Here is a 17,574-nt window from a genome sequence, read left to right as displayed (position 1 = left end):
TTCTCTTTAAAAATTCCCGCGTGTTTGAATAAAATTAACTTTTCAAGTCTGTGAACTTCCTAGTATTATTTATCTATATTAGCTGTCATCTAATATTGCATTTTGCATTGCACTTCAGAGTAGGTACATAACACAAAAATATTGTCTTCCGTGTGAAATTTAAAAATATTAATATTTGAAATTACCTGCATTTTTTTTTCAAGAAATTGAACGTGATGTGTTTAATATAACCGTGAACAATATATATATTGTTTAAAAAATTAAATATCATTATGGAACCGGACGATGAAATAAAATCGGGATGTTTATTATTTCCACCAGCGGGAGGAAACATGTTTAGTAAATTCCCTAAAAAGGTACCTTAGTTGTTCTAATGCTTATAAATTATTTACAAAAAAACTATACATTTATAAGGTAAGTAATAAACAGCAATAAACACGAGGCATGATACAGTTATGACAATATGCTTTCTAATGAGTCAGGACTTCGAAATATGTGTACATGTAGAATTACTGCATGCTGATTACGAATTCAGTAAGTTTGTACGTATAACAAGCGGAAATTCATTTGTTTGCATTTCCTATTTGTTTCAATTAAAGTGTCATTCTGAATACTAATTTATATTCTGAATAATTCGTTATAATTTCGTTAATTTATCTCAATAAATCCTAAATTTGATATTACATATTATGTGTTGTAAACGTAATTTTTATTGTGTATATCAACATAATGATAGCAAAAATATCTTTTGTATATTATTTACTTTTTTCAGAAAAATTGGCAACAAAAACACTGTATGCTATTCAATGCTAGCATACAGGGTATCGAACGCCTTGAAATTTACGACAATAAAGATGATGTTACATCTGGTGCAATTCCGAAAGTTTTGACTCTTGAAAATTGCATAAAAATTACACATTCTAGTCCAAACACAATAACTATACTGACTAAGTCACATACTCAGCAAGTCAGTGCCCAATCAGAAGCAGAAACATTAGAATGGGTGACTGCTTTACAGTCTGTTGCTTTTAAAGGGAGAGATATCAGTCCCATTAGTTGTGATGAAGATAATGACTTGTACTGTTCATCAGGTGAAGGAGTATTTTCAGTAAAAATGTGTACTTCTGATGCATCAACAAGATGTGGATTCGAACCAATTAGATACCTCCTTCTCTTAACTACAACTGCTATTGAATTAAGAGATGTCAATGATAACAAGCTTTATGCAACATGGCCATATAGATACATTAGGCGATATGGTTATAGACAGGGTAAATTTACATTTGAAGCTGGCAGAAAATGTGATACAGGGGAAGGCATTTTTCATCTAGAACATCCTAATCAATCGGAAATATTTAAATGTTTATCTCTTAAAATGAAGACGATGAAACAAATGATTGGTAATGAAAACCTTAACAGTCCTGAATTTTGTTGTCCTGGGTCAAAAAGTCCTTTAGTAGGAACTAGACCAGACGATCTGAACCTAAGTTCTCTTTCCTTTAAAACAGCATCAGTTTCAAGTCATCAGTCTGCAAGCACTGATAGAGATACTGCACCACTGTTGATGCCTAAACCTGCACTCAAACCGAAACCACAAAAGCCTCCTCGTAAAATTATAAATCTCCAAAAAATAAGTAAAGATCTGCCAAGTTCATCAGACGAGAGTATTGACTTTGGACGATATAAAAAGCTAGACAACTATGAACCAATAGATCAAGTAAAGCGAGAACATAGTCCCCCATCTGTGCCATATGACAAAGTAGAAGTGAGAAGTGAAGCTTGGAGGACTTTAGGAATTGATGACCCAGATCATATTGAATTTACTCCAAATCTAGCTGATACTCCAAATTGCATGAAGCTTATATCCAGATCTCAGGATAATTTAAACACATCTGGACCTGAATCTTCTAGGATTATTCTCTTACCTAGCTCTGTTGTTGATCCGGAGGATGAGAATTATGACAGGTTACAATACTTTGGTTCAACAAGTAAACTAAACAAATCATCGAGATATAAGAAGATAGAAGCAAGGCCAACAACTTTGGCTCTCAGTGAGCCAAAAAGTAAAGACACTTGGAATGATTATGATGAAGTGGAAAATGTTATGCAAACAGCAAGGTTGGCTGATGATTCTCATTTAGGTTATGGTATGATAAGAAAACCAAACACTCCTGGACCCCAAGTACCAACAGCTGCTCAAGCTCAGATTCTTCAAAATCAAGTTGGGTTGGAGGATATTACCCATTCTAATTGGAATGGAACTGATTATGCAATTATTAGCCGTCCAAAAATAGTGTAATCAAAAATATTGTCAATGAGATTGGATCCTAAAGACTGAAAATTACAGTTAACTTACATTCTATATAAGTGATATTGATATACTGTGAAATTATTAAGCATTCCCGAGTTATTTACTACTAATACTTTCAACTTTAAAATAAACCTATGTATCTATGTTATTTTAATCATGACATATGTTTATAAGAAAATGTCCAATAATAGCATGTGTTAATAGTAATTTTATTTTCAGTAACTTATACATTACATGAATTTCATAAATTGAATCATTATTTTTTGTAAAATAAAGCTTGTTGAATTGTTTTAAAAGTATTATCTAAAATTTGAGACTGTTGTAGCATTCCCATTTTGATATTTTTTATATTTCTAAGAAATCTTTATAATCTAGATAGTGTTTTTAAAGTATATTATTTAGATGCACAAGATATTTAGAGATTATTACAATGTGATTTATATGTGCCTTATTTTTGTTAGTTTACATGTAAAATTAAAAATAAAAGTATGTAATAACAGCAGAGGTGATAGGAATATTTCTGTTCTGAGCAAGTTATAGGAATATATAGTTTTTTTGAATATGAAAATAGGGAAAACATTATCATAGATTAAATAATATGATTTGGATTATTTTAATGTTTCTTTTTTTTACATGTAAACTAATTTTACTTAGATTTAATATTAATGTTTACCATCTGGTGCCAAGTTAAGTACAATAATTTCTATTAGCACTATGGTGCTGTCTTATATAGTGCATAATTCATTTTTAATATGTCATTTGCTAAGATACTTACTCAAAAGTTTGTCTATTATATTTTTACTATGTCAGCCATATAATAAAATAAAATAAGTCATGTAATCATTAAATTAATGTTTTATTTTAATTACCTCAATGTATTCAGTTCACTAATAAAATTGTTTTAATTGTAGAGACCTTGAAGGGACATAGTTAAATAAGTATTAATTATTAAAGATAGCAATAAAAACTATCCATTTTAACCTTGTAATGATTTGAAGTTGATGATATTTTTTTTAAGAACTAATATCAGTATCAATCAGATCTTCACAATTATTAACAATTCAGTAAAAATGTATACAGGACTAATAATTATGATTTATATGCAGCATAATATGACTTAACTAAATTTATTGTTATAACATATTTATGTAAAATGTTAATAAATATATCAGAAACAAAATTTTAATTCCATAGTTGCAATAACTTTCAGTGAAATATAAAAAGTAGAATAAGAAGTCAACAACCCTGAACTACTAAAAAGCTTGAATAACATTTAATTATAACCACATGTTTAAGTTTAGAAAATTCTCTTTTCTGTATGTTAACTTACATTTTATACACTTTACATTAATTTATTTCAAATAAAATAAAAAACCTATCCATCTAATGCTTTCTTTTCAATATTACTAACAATTTCATTGGCTATAAATTCTAAATCATTTGACATAATCTTCTGTACAGTCTCCCCCTTTTCTGCCATGATATCTTCAATATTTTTCTTTCCATTCATATCGGTGAACCAGTTCAGATTATCGGCAATAAGATGTTTATTATCGCAACCGTCACATATAACAATTACAACACCTTTGTAGTACGCTAGTTTTGTAATGAACTTTGAATTACGAGTATTGCATTTTTTACATGTAAACATCAACTGAAACTTTCCGTCAGTCTTCTTTGGCTCGTTAGTAAGCTGGACTTCGTTTAGTTTTGAATATGAGGTACTGAAATTTCTTGGTGATTGCATTTTTGGCGTTGATACAGCAGTTGGGATCAAAAATCGCCTTCCGAAAAATGAATTGCCATTACTTGGAAAACATACCACGTTGTTTAATAGACGTGGCTTGTGATATTTTACTACAAAGTCAATTAATGATTTTCGAGACATTGTACTATTGTTTCAGAAAAACGAATTTTAAATACAAGATTGCATCACTTTTACTGTTCCTGAATAACATCAAAATCACGTTGTTTTCATGTCAATGTCAAAATAAAATTCAGGATTTCATATTGCCAGTATAATTTTAAGTGTGGTGTAATTACAATTATTAATTGAGTTGATATCTATAAAGATAAAATACTATTATAAAGCTATACATATTTTGATAAGTATTTTTCGTATTCTTATCGTTTGGCTGACAACATGTGTACCTCACATGCAGAATGATTTAATAAAAACTTGTGTTAACTGATTATTTGATTAACAGTATACACTAAACAGTGGTATTAATAAGCATTAAATTATTACACATTTAAATTATAACTGTAATAGGAAGTATAAACTCATTTAATTAACACACACAAAACTTATTTTGTGGGACATATTATCTCGCGTAATTGATGTAAATTGTGATGTCACTTTCACTATTCAATAAATCACTAATGACACAAGAAACAATAACCTAAAATTTACCAATTCCGTATTTTCAACAGTTTAATTTATACAAAATGATTTCTTATTGTAAATAATGGTCAATGTCTAAATTATTGTAAATTTTATTGCAAAGATATAAAATTACAGTGTTAAGAAAATTTATAATTCGTTTTTATAAAATCTTATAAAAATCTATTTTATATAAAACAAAATTTGTGAAAATGGAGCCTGTTTGGTTTAGATCGGATTTAGCTGACGAAATTATAAAGAACAATGACATTTTTGAACAAACACACAGTATAGTAACAGGTGAGATTAAGATTATTTTTCGGGTTAATATTAATACAAAGTTTTACTTGACGAATATAGTAATCGTATATTATGGTGTTAAACTAAAATAGTTTAATTAATTTTCAGATATCATGTCAGGTCGGCTTCAAATAACCATCCTAGTCGAAAATATGGCTGGTGTATTAACAAATAAAGAAGTGGACAACAGAGAAAGAGGAATGAGATTTTTTACAAAAATATTACAAGAGATTTCTAAAGATTTTTTAACAGATATGCAAATCAAATTTATATCTAAATTTTATATAGATCGCTTAAAAGATAACCACAAAGTAATACCTGCTGTTTTAGAAGGCTATCTCTATATTATTGATATGAAAAACTATAGTGTACAGTTAAGCGGTGAATATTTTAATGTTTTGTTTAGAGAGGTAGCTTGCCAATCACAAGTGAGGCAAGACAGATATAATATTTATTTGACAATATCAAAGTTATTGGAAAAGGATGTTCAATGTAAGTATAGAATCTTAATTAGATTTTATTTCACTGAATTTACATTAATTAATATTAGAGTATTTAAAAATATCAGTCAAAATTACTGATTCTTACGTTTAGTTTTGTATATTCATGTTTGAAATTATTTAATAGTAGAGGATCTGAATAGGAAACAACCTTCACTCGTCTGTTTAATGGATGGAAAATATATCAAACTGAAAATACTAAGTAGTACATTGTTAGTATGTAGACAGGTCAAGGTTTATTTCTACTCAGATTTTAAGCCTAGTTTTCAAGGACACAGTTTCTGGCAGGCAGTGAAAGTCAGTTAGTCTGACAGCTACTGGGTCCGTGAAAACAAAGTTGAGCCAGTTCCAACCAGTGAGTTACTTTCGGTTAGGTATTTAATATTTTTTTTAATTTCACCGTCAATTAACTTTCCCACACAAAGTGAGATACTGGACCGATAATTGCCCCTTGTGATTGCAATTTCTACAGTGACTAGTCAGTGCAGACTGACAATGTAAGCCTGGGCAATGTCAGATTTATTCTTCATCTTGGTACTTTCCTATATTTATCTTCTGTTATCAAAACATGGTCCATATTTTTTCTTTCTCTCCTGGCCTTAAGGATACTTACCAAATGTTTATCACAAAGTAACACCAATAGTCATATTTTTTTTTAAATTACAATTATGCAGTTATCACCCATGTCTGTATCTTTATATACCTATAGTTACATTCTATGTAATCATTACAGTATTGTAGTATAAAACAAAGTCGCTTACCCCTGTCTGTCCCTCTGAATGCTTAGATCTTTAAAATTACACAACAGATTTTGAAGGGTTTTTTTTAATAGATATATTGATTCAAGAGGAAGGTTTATATGTATAATACATGCCCAATATAGTAGAGAAACACTGATAATTTTAGAGGTTTCTAAAGTGATATTATAAAAAAACACCTTTTTAGCTATTGTATGTATTGTACACCTCAAAAAGGTCTTCAAAATTCCCCAGTATGTCTATCTCATGCTTTCAAAACTAGTTTTTGGTTTCTTGAAAATAATTGTTTTTGTCTTTTATGAATGTGATGCTTTGTTATATGAAATAAATGTATGTATGTTATTTACATGTTGCATTCATGATTTTAATGACTTTCTGCTGATTCTAAACTAAAGTTTCTATATACAATCTACACTTCTTTACTAATATTATAAAGATATTAACTCTGCTTGTCTTCGTGTTATGCTTTATGACTAAACCACTGAACTGATTTTGATAAAATTTATAGTACAGAGCTATCATAAGCCACAAAGATGGACATAGGCTACTTTTTTTTAAACCCAATTTTGTCTGCTGTTTAACAGGAAAGTTGTAGAGCAATATTTCTTTTTTCAGATATGAAAACACTAGGTCCAGACTTTATATATGGAGTAATATCCTCAATGGATGGTGAACGTGATCCTCGTAATTTGCTGTTTCTCTTTAATTTTCTGCCAAAATTTCTAGCACAAATTCCTTTAGGGCATTTAGTTGAAGAAATGTTTGAAGTTATATCTTGTTATTATCCAATTGATTTCCATCCTTCCCCGAATGACCCGGCGCCAGTAACGAGAAATGATTTGGCTGCAGCCCTGTGCCCATGTTTGTGCGCAATTCCAGAATTCGCTGAGCATTGCTTAGTTTTGTTAATAGAAAAGTTAGACTCTAGTTTAAGAGTAGCTAAAATTGATTCGCTTGTTTTATTGGTAAGTTGTTTTCTTACTAAAGTATAGAATAACTTTTGATTAAGTTAAGTAAAATGTTTCTATTTTTTATTCCAGACAAAAAGTTGTGACACATTTAAGGCAGAAAGCTATGGACCATTTTTAAAAGCTTTGTGGTCATCTCTGCAACGTGAGATATCACATAAAACTGATGATGTTGTAAAACTAGCTGCTCATGAATCTCTATCTGCACTAGTGTCCAAATTGTCTACAATAGCCAATACGGATCAATCTTTTGAGAATTTCATTAAAGGGATACTCATTTCCATGCAAACAGCACTAGCAGAGTCCGCAACTGTAGCACAATTTGTACAAGCAACAAAAATATTACTGACGGCAGCTAATGCGTCGAAAGAGTCGTGTGAAATAATTACGAAAGCAATGATCCCTGCAGTTCTTGCCTATTATGAATTCAAAACATCTCCAAAACTACAGATCGCGAGTATAGAATTTTTAGGAGATTTGTATGAGTTGGCCCAACATTGGGGGGTGCTGGATCAAATCCAGAAACAAGTTGATGAAATACCTCAGTTGTGTTTGACAGCAGCTAGTGAAAGAACAAAAGAATACCAAGTGGTAGGATTTAGGACACTTATTAGAGCAAAGGATGCTCTTAAAATTGATCTTGTTGTACCATTTGTGGAAATTTTATCATATAACATTCAACACTTAGAAGATGATGAAGTACTAAGCGTTAGTGTAGAAACTGTACATGCAATTGCAAGAAAGTATCCGGAATTAATAATGGACTTTGTTGTTAAAGGAAAATGTGATCTAGAGAATTTGATTCAAGATAAAACTGCATTACAGAAACGTCTTAATCTCCTATCAAGTCTGGCTAGTATAGATGATTTCACTAAAGTAATCATTGGAGAAATGCTTAAAGTCATAACTTCAAGCAACGAAGAAGCTTCTAAAGTTATCAAAGCATTAAGCAGCTCGATATCTAATTCAAGTTTATATTCGTATGATAAAGTAGCCCAAATAGAGAGTGATCATGGCTTAATAGATTCTGTACTAACTTGGCTGTATAATGAAATTGCGACGTCTAATGAATCATTAGAACATGGTTACTCTTTGGTATCCAATACAATTTGTAGCCTACCTGCGGATAAGCAGCTAAATATTTTATCAAATCACACAAGCGCTCTTATTGAAAAGTGTTCTATGAATGAGGCAAACTTCCAAATGTTAGAATGTTTATATAGATCAATAAGACCTAATGTGTACAATAAACATTTCGAGGAAATCCTATCTTTAGCTCTAAGACTTGCATTAAATAATGATAAAGATGTGGTACGTTTAAAAGCATGTTATTTAATCGCACACTTTTTAAATAAAGCAGAGAATGGGCAAAAGTTTGAATTGATGTATGAGGGGTTGAAGAATAATTTATCCTCATGTAATAGAGATGATTTGAAAATTTGTCCAAGATTAATATTTTTGTATGGATGGATAACGAAGGCCCTTGTTATGAGAGGCAGTGACCTATTTCAATTTTGGCTGAAAAAGGTAAGATAAATATTAACAGAGGGTTAAGTGTAGTTTTTGTTTTTATGAGAGCTTAATAATTGTAAATACACACAACTGAAATAATATCATTAGAAACATTTTCCATAAATCAGTGGTATGTTTTTATTCTATGGACGACCAGTAAAATTTTATCTTAAACAGTAACAATTATGTAATAAAAGAAATATCTGCCTTTATTTGTTTGTTTATGCATTTGATATAATGCAGCGTCATGGTTTAATTAACTAAATTCAGTGGAAAACTCATGGGTGACACAATTATGCTAGAAATCAACAGTTTGGTTGTTTTTGTAACTAATGGTGTACACCCAAAATTGTAATTTAAAAAAAGGATCATTATCATTTCCGAAATTTTTGTTTTAATTTTATCAATATGATGAATATTTTAGAATCTTGTCTACGTTATATGGATGGAATAATTTATTATACAAGAATAAAGTCGAGTATATTTCATATCATATTGTGATTTCAGATACTGTTATCAATATCAAATCCTGAATGTAGTCAGCAAGGATCGGAAGCTATAAGAATAATCATGACAGACTTCCCCGACTGTCTCAGTTTTCGTCACCATTGTAGAACAAGTCTACTTTACAAACAGAGGATGTTCCTGACTTTTACAAAAATGACTGAAAATATGTCTATTTGTCCGGAGACTAAGGAGGCTTACATTTTAAGTTGGGCGTATATTTTAGAGAAAACGCCGAAAAGTGTACTTAATAATGAAGTAAATAAGGTAGGTGTTTGTAAATTATGTAAAATTAATATTAATATGGTATTTTTTTTATTTTTCTAGTGTTGTTAGGCGGGTGTCCAAATGTGCTACATGTTGGTATGTGGTCAGCACTACCTTGTGTCTATAAATGTACCTAACCAGATGGGCTTCCTCAAAGCCCTATTTATAAAATACAATAACTCAATATTTCAAATCACTTAACCCTAGAGAGATCTTTGTTTTGTCATTAGAGTTTATAAATATTTTCAATTATTAAGACTCCACAAAAAGAGGAATTGCCTTTGTGCGCTCATTGTCAGACATGCCAGATTCGTCTTGTTTATTTCTAGCCGTGCGTTTCGACTAATGAGGTGCGATGGATTTTTTCCCTTGATGTCTGACTCGTAGAATGGAGTTTAGGTTTTTTTGTGGACCGACCGAAAACATCTAAATATTACTTATAACTTTTTACTACTTTATGGTTTAATACAGATTATTCGAATTTATAAAATATTATTATAATTTTTTTTGCAGATTGCTTCCTTGGCTATAGATGCACTGGAGTATGACAATAAAGATCTACTTATAGTTATGATTGATATTTTCATTTACTTCGTTCAGGCGAAAACCGTCGCTTTAGCTCAGAGCTTACAGACTATATTACCTAGGATAATAAATTTGACTACATATGTTAAATCGATGGTAAGTTTTGAATGGGATTAATTTGTTTAAAAAAGTAATTATTTAATTTTTCATTTATTTTATTACTACTTACTTAATGTTTTGAGTTTATTTAATTATTTTACACACGGAAAAAACCGTTGGGGCGGTGCTGCTTTTAATGCAGCGACGCGTATATAAACAGCCTTACATAATACATTTTATTTGTAGTGAATTTTGACACTAAACTTCGGACACAGAATACAAAATATGTAGGAATATATGATAATTTATAAATTATTTCAGGATGTAAGAATAAAGAGTTTACAATGTCTATACGATATAGCGAATTCATATGACACGAGATTACTTCTACCCTACAAACAGGACATTTTAATAGATTTAGCGCCATCTCTCGATGACAAAAAGAGGCTAGTAAGGAACATGGCGGTGAAAGCGCGAACGAGATGGTTCCTCGTCGGTGCACCGGGAGAAAATAAAGAAACATAACCAATAAATATTTATAAATATTAACATTGTTACACAACAATAATATAACAATATTATTCATTGTTACGATTTATGTTATGTATTTTACAGATATATTCATAGCTAGCGCCATCTGTTGGTGGTGAAGTGCATTTGAATACGTCGATTTTCATATTATTTTATCTATCACCATCACTCAGTCACAGACTGACAAGTTAATTGACGTCACATAATCACAAAATTATTCATATAAAGAATGAAATCAGATTGGTTTAAAAAATAAAATAGTATATACAACATTGTATAGTTTCTAAAGTATCGCAATAAGTAAAGTGTTTTTCGGTGCATGTTTGACAATAATCTGCATGCTGATATTAATGCCAGTATTCAGTGGTGTGAATTTTTGTATAAAAATCCTTTGATAAAATTATTCTTGTAAAATATTTATTTGCATTTATTTTGCACATTCATATTTTTAAATATATATATTATGTTTAAAACACATTTACATCGACCGCCACACATTTCCTGTCTAGTAACTGTTCTCTAAATCTACAGACAGCACTAGGAGACTGAAATTTTGAACGGCAAGATGTTTTGGATTTTTAGCACATGTTAATTTTGACGATGTCAGGACAGTATGGTTGACTAAAATTTTGGTAGGAAACCCGCAAGTTTACGTTTCGTTTCGTTTCGTTATTTTTTCATTGTTTTTATTAGAAATCTCATAAACAAAATATACCTAATATTATTACAGATGCACTGGTTTTATTTCTAAAATTTTATGTATGTTCGTTTATTTCATGATACATATTTTTATACTGTGGTTGACTGTTAATTTATTGTAAGAAGATTCCAAGCGTAAAGAGAGTCAAATTAAGTTTTCATTCTTAGGATTAGTACTTCAGCGACTTAAGTTCTTAACGAAGGTTGTCAAATGCCTGCCCGTCCCAAGCGAATTCATCTATCGGTTTCATAATCGAAGCTGTTCCTACCGAGCTGTATGACTTGAACCTGTATATATACATATAAATAAACCTAAAAACGTTCAGAAGTTTTCTTTTGATCCTGGCACGATATGCCCGATGAACATGACCTTAGGACAGTCCAAGTTCAAACTATTCAATATGCAACTATAAAGCTTGTTTGACTAAAAATCGAAAATTTTAACAGACTTCAACAATTTTATTGCACTTAGTAGTTTATTATTACATAAAAATAAGCAGCATTGCGATTACCTTCCCTTCAAAACAAACTTTCTGCCTCGCACAACCACTCTGTGGATCCAGCTTTCGCCGGCGGTTTTGTCCGAACCGATACGACTTGGGAACCTTCAAGAGCGTACTCTTTCCTGAAAGGCCGGCAACGCACCTGCAAGCCCCCCGGTGTTACAGATGTCCATGGGCGGTGGTAGTCACTTTCCATCAGGTGAGCCTCCTGCTCGTTTGCCACCTTTGACATAAAAAAAAAATATATAAAATAAAGTAAAAGGCTAGATAACAATAATTTTATATATTATTAAATAAATAATAAAAAAAAAGAATATACTTGATGATAGGTCTTTGTGCAATCCCACCTACCATTACATATTCTACCGGCACAGCAAGCAGCAATACTTGTTGTGTTTCAGTTAGTGAGACAGTGTTACTTCCGACGCAAGGTACATACCGTTCCCAAGTCTAATGGCGCATTAACGATGGGTCATGCGAGGGATGATTAAATTTACTTGTAGCACTTTTATGCTCATTTGCCAGTCTGCCATAAACTTATTTGTATTAGAAAAACCTGTTCATAAACTTTAATTTTCATATAGGATAGGGTGTTGTAATTGTAATTGAGTTCGATAAATATATATATATCAAAATATTGTATGTGATCGCTTTTTACAGCACACTTATTGTTCTCTTTAGGATCTCCAATCCGAAATTAGTGCAATTTCACGTTTATCTGAATTGTTTTTTTGGAAATGAAACAACAGCAAACATCTGTCTAGGCCAAATTAATACCGTTAACTCAACAAAACAAATCTTTATTAAAAAATGGCCGTGACTTTGTCAACATCCATAGCAAACAGTAATTAAGTAAAAGAAGAGTAAAATTTATTTTAACAAATTCAAATATAAAGTCGGAAAGGTTCCTTGGGACATAAAAGAAACCTTAGATACGTATGCGGAGCCCATCTAAGGCTTAGTTGGACAAATCTCTGGCCACTAACAATTTGATTTAAATTTGCATAATCTCTTATCGCGTTCCAACGTTTGCCGCACTTTAAATGGTAATGAAGACCCTAAAGTGGAGTTTTTAGAAGACCAAATGAAAGATAGTATTTCAGTTATGTTTAAGCACCCAAAACAGAATAAATAGGTAAGTATTATTTAATCCGTATGTGTACCAAGATTGTGAAATATTGCGAATCGATAACAGATTAAATATTCATAACAATATAAAACATAATAATTATATAAGTTTTATTCAGCTTGAAATTTCAGTTTCATCTAAACTCAGAAATAAGTTACTTTCATCCCTCCTATATTCCCTCCTCCTATTTATATAGAGAATGGAAGATTTTATGGAGTCCGTCATTTTTAAAGAAATACGCGAATTAGTATTCAGGGCTGTCCATAAAAAAGTCAGTTCATAAAAAAGTAGCCATTTTGAAAACTCCGTTAAGCAGTACAAGTTATTGTACCTACTTAATGAAATAAAGTATAGTATACGGTGAGTATATATATTTTACTTATTATTTAGATTAAGATTAATTACAGTATATACATTAAATGTATTCGTTACATTAGATAAAATATCTTTGTTAAAAGTTTGATTTTACTTGTAAGTACGTACGTAGGTTAGTACAATTAATTGTTATCAAAATCATATTATTGTAAACGAATTATTTAAATCGCATTTTTTTAATTTACGCATTTTTGTATTAATTGAAACTAACTTATACTAGTATTATAAAAGGCGAGGTATGTCTGTTTGTACTTTTCGAATTAACCAAAAACTGCTAATCCAATTAATATAGTACATACTTTCAAATTATATTAGTTTGTATCTTTATAGCTTATGCTGCCCGCATAGGCTGATATAGTGTACAATTTTAAGTTGCAAATTTCTTAAAAATTGACCAATACTGGTATCCACACTAACGCTACAAAAAACAGTACAGTATTAATTTTCACTTACCTATTTATAATATTTGTACAACAAACGTCTCTTTTATTAGTCCGCGATGTTCTTATGTCTTTAAATATAATTATCTACTTATAGATAACTAAACTGAAATACGCTACTAAAATTAAAAACTACACTCCGAATTAAAAACAGATATAATTTGATGCAGTTTATTTCGAAAACAGAAACACGGCGCTATTATGGCGTATTTATACAAAAGTAAACAAAACAACTCTACTTCCTAAATACGTCACAACGTTATATAGAACTTTGAAAAACTATTAATAATATATTTAAACTGTTTTCATCATCATTTAATTAATATTTATATAATAAATAGTATTTTTTTTGTAATTACGTTCTAGTCCTGCAATAAGGTTCACGATTCAGATAATTTTCATAATGTCTTTACAATAATGTATCCAAAAAAGGTAAGTTACCTGTTAGTTATGTAACTACAGTGGTGACGGTTACCGACGACTTCGTTGCTCTAAGAAATATTAACAATCTACGTCGTCAACGCGACCACACATTTAGGAAATAAGATGTTATGTCCCTTGTGCCTGTATTTTCAGGCTTACTCACTATTCAAACCGGAACATAAAATAAGTATACTATTAGTGGATGACAAGTACTTACCACACGTATAATAATAACGTAATAGGTCATATTTAAATGCAAAAAAATAGGTAGGTATTTTCTAAACAAAGGTTCAACAACAACATGACTGAAGTACGGTACGACAGTGAGCGATCGGTTTCAAAGCTTCAAACTACTTTTATAAAGGTTTAGGTTTGTTTTGAACTCGTGTTTTTTGTTCATATTTTATTTACAGACGCTGTTGTGTTGCTTATAATTCAATATATTTTTCGGTATACTATTTTATAACACGCTAGAGCTATTATTTGAACTAATGATGACAAATATAACGTATTTTTTATTGTAATTTCGGTGTTTCTTATTGGTAGTATAAAAAAATACAAATAAGTGATGATTTAAGCAATAGATCCAATACCTTTTTTATGTTATTATTTTATAATATACATACAATGTTATTTCACTGCTCACTGATCCTCCAAAACGAAATACTTCGTACAAATATTTTTTTATTTGTTACTCTTTATATTCATTTTGTTGGCAATGTATAGTGATACAAACACACTTATATTTTTGAGTCGTATTACTTAAATACAACTATTAAATGTTCATATATTTGTGGTATATTAATATATCACAACTTCAATGGTGCATAACATCTGATGCCCTACATACATTTAATTAATAATTTTATTTATTGAGATTAAAATGAGAGCCGAGATGGCCCAGTGGTTAGAACGCGTGCATCTTAACCGATGATTTCGGGTTCAAACCCAGGCAGGCTGACACCCACTGACAACCACTGAATTTTCATGTGCTTAATTTGTGTTTATAAATCATCTCGGCGGTAAAGGAAAACATCGTAAGGAAACCTGTATGTGTCTAATTTCAACGAAATTCTGCCGCATGTGTATTCCACCAATCCGCGTTGGAGCAGCGTGGTGAAATATGCTCCAAACCTTCTTCTCAAAGGTAGAGGGTGCCTTAGCCCAGTAGTGGGAAATTTACAGGCTGCTAATGTATGTATGTAATGTAAGGCTAAATTATATATAGAATAAATTATATATTTTGTCAGTATATTTTGATGAAGTAATCATTCTTTAAGGTCATAAGCACATTTTCTCTTGTAATGCGTGACAGTATGCAAATTTTAATTGAAGCGTTGGACTGGATTTGTTCACTTAATCTCTGGAAAGGTCCGTCGCATTAGCTGTCTAGGGACTCATCGTCGGACTTATGTGCGTTCAACCCCGAATACAAACTTTGTATAATGAAATTACAAAGGGATTTCGAAGAAATTTACTGTTTTCATGAAGCAGATTAGAGGTTTTATCACATTACTCAACCTCTGGCAGCGTGTGATTGGAATTTTAATCAGAAATTTGGAAAAGGTGCATCGGATACACACTCGCATCAGAAGTAAGAAGTAAATAAAATGACGTCAGAAAATATAAAATGCCGTCTTCTTGGATTTACATTCAACCTTTTTCTCTTTCCTCCTTATTGGCGCACCTACATTTGGCTGGTTGATTATGGTTGATAATTTCTGAAAATTAAATAGAAAGTCACGTATATTAATTTAAGTAAACTTATTTATTTAATGATGAATGCGTTATGAATGCAATATTTATGTAATTGAAGACTAATTAATTAACCTCCATACAAAATACTAAATTGCTTAGCGTGAATAAATATCTTCAATTTTATAGCTGCAGGGTAATATACAAAATTTAATATTGATTTCATCAAATGTTATCTCTTAATGCAGTCACATGTACCTACAGTGGATAATGTACCTATAATGTTAACTTTTATCTTTAATTAATCAGGTTCTTTGAATGCTTGAATTAACTGAAAAAACCCACTGACCAATTTGAATAAAACTGGTACCATAAAATGAGGTAGGTTTCGGAAAATGTTTCAGTATATAATATTATTATATACGACTGAGCTGCGCTTCGAAGTTTCTCCCGCGTCAAACTTAAATATATGTGTATTTTTTTTGTACAATAGATAGAAATTAGCCAAAATATGAATTTAAACATAATAATAATAAATTTTGTTTGTATTGATAGTACCTGATAAAGTATGTACATACTAAAATCAATACATGGCTCATACAACATTTCTTTGGAATAATGAGCCCCGTAACAAAGAAAAGCCTCGTTCGATGACTATACATGTGTGCATAGCATTTATTTTACTACAACCTCCCAGTCAATGGTGCGCAAACTGGGTCTTAAACTGTTGTTGTATTATTATCAGTCGTTTAGATTGTTAATAAATGAAAGTTTCGAATTATTGCACAATAATTATTATAATGTTTGTAATTTGAATTTGAATCTAAAATTTTTACTCATGTGAACCGAAAATATACTAACATATAACATGAACTTAAAACAAATAATAAATTCTTAAACGAATCGTAGATACTGATATTATTTATTTGGGCTGTCTCCGAGCCACCCTAAATGTGGCTCATGAAAAAAAAAAAAATTACGTAAATATGCATGAAATATTTAAGACTTTTAACAACGAGAATTTAACTGAGTATGAACTGCGGTAACCTTAATAAAGCCGTTGCTGATATTATAGCAAACAGTATGAGCGGGGGCACCTAACTTCAAGTTATCTAATTAAGACCCTCCGTAACCAGATAAAGTTGCAGCATGGCCGGGCCGCAATAAAGAAAATCTTTTTCATTATTCTTTATGCGTCTACCGGCGTAGGAAGGCAATATCATTTTGTTGTGCAGTGCAGTTCCAGTTGGTTTATTAAGTTGGAGATATGTAGTATTTAAAATCCTTTTAAGTCATGATAATTTTAGTGCTATTAAGACTTTAAATTAACGTTCCAATGGATTTAATCATGTGTTTTTATGTTGAGATTTTATTTTTATTTTTATCATTGGTAAAACTCAGCGTGACATTGAATATTTTGATGGACAGTATATACACACATACCTCAGCATCTGAAACCTTATAAATAATGGATTAATAAGACATTTAAAAACATTGTAATAATAGGCTTTATATTTTATAAAAGATTAAATATATATTTGCTTGATTATTGTTATCACTAAAATCTACGTGCGTTTAGTGTTTGATTTCAAGCACATTAAATAGAGTCCAGTCTCCAAAACACAAACCGGGTAACCTACTAATCAAGAATA

At 30.7% G+C, this 17,574-nt stretch overlaps 3 protein-coding genes across 3 annotated transcripts; 2 read left to right on the top strand and 1 right to left on the bottom strand.

Moving 5' to 3' along the window:
• Window positions 1–113: 113 nt before the first annotated feature.
• On the top strand, window positions 114–3,159 carry LOC125066768. The gene is made up of 2 exons (XM_047675030.1): window positions 114–356; window positions 773–3,159. Exons 1-2 carry the CDS (start codon window positions 273–275, stop codon window positions 2,297–2,299), a joined length of 1,611 nt encoding a protein of 536 aa, XP_047530986.1. The 5' UTR covers window positions 114–272; the 3' UTR covers window positions 2,300–3,159.
• On the bottom strand, window positions 3,107–4,289 carry LOC125066769 (DNL-type zinc finger protein-like). Its single transcript, XM_047675031.1, has one exon. The coding sequence runs from the start codon at window positions 4,197–4,199 to the stop codon at window positions 3,687–3,689; it is 513 nt and encodes a 170-aa protein (XP_047530987.1). The 5' UTR covers window positions 4,200–4,289; the 3' UTR covers window positions 3,107–3,686.
• Window positions 4,290–4,698: 409 nt separating this feature from the next.
• Window positions 4,699–11,387, top strand: LOC125066765 (MMS19 nucleotide excision repair protein). Its single transcript, XM_047675025.1, has 7 exons — window positions 4,699–4,994; window positions 5,103–5,486; window positions 6,868–7,217; window positions 7,293–8,747; window positions 9,240–9,503; window positions 10,017–10,184; window positions 10,449–11,387. The coding sequence occupies exons 1-7, from the start codon at window positions 4,907–4,909 to the stop codon at window positions 10,650–10,652; spliced, it is 2,913 nt and encodes a 970-aa protein (XP_047530981.1). The 5' UTR covers window positions 4,699–4,906; the 3' UTR covers window positions 10,653–11,387.
• The last annotated feature ends 6,187 nt before the right edge of the window (window positions 11,388–17,574 follow it).

Source organism: Vanessa atalanta, chromosome 10 (genome assembly GCF_905147765.1).
Source record: "Vanessa atalanta chromosome 10, ilVanAtal1.2, whole genome shotgun sequence".
In the NCBI taxonomy this organism is placed as follows: Eukaryota; Metazoa; Arthropoda; class Insecta; order Lepidoptera; family Nymphalidae; genus Vanessa; species Vanessa atalanta.
Note: the sequence above shows the minus strand (reverse complement) of the source record. Positions and strands in the feature narration are given on the sequence as shown.

Excerpts from the sequence above, each read along its gene's own strand:
- LOC125066768 (XM_047675030.1), top strand. The coding sequence starts at position 273 with ATGGAACCGGACGATGAAATAAAATCGGGATGTTTATTATTTCCACCA. Across the intron at positions 357-772 it reads TTAGTAAATTCCCTAAAAAG|AAAAATTGGCAACAAAAACA; the intron begins GTACCTTAGTTG and ends TACTTTTTTCAG.
- LOC125066769 (XM_047675031.1), bottom strand. The coding sequence starts at position 4,199 with ATGTCTCGAAAATCATTAATTGACTTTGTAGTAAAATATCACAAGCCA.
- LOC125066765 (XM_047675025.1), top strand. The coding sequence starts at position 4,907 with ATGGAGCCTGTTTGGTTTAGATCGGATTTAGCTGACGAAATTATAAAG. Across the intron at positions 5,487-6,867 it reads ATTGGAAAAGGATGTTCAAT|ATATGAAAACACTAGGTCCA; the intron begins GTAAGTATAGAA and ends TTCTTTTTTCAG. Across the intron at positions 9,504-10,016 it reads TTAATAATGAAGTAAATAAG|ATTGCTTCCTTGGCTATAGA; the intron begins GTAGGTGTTTGT and ends TTTTTTTTGCAG.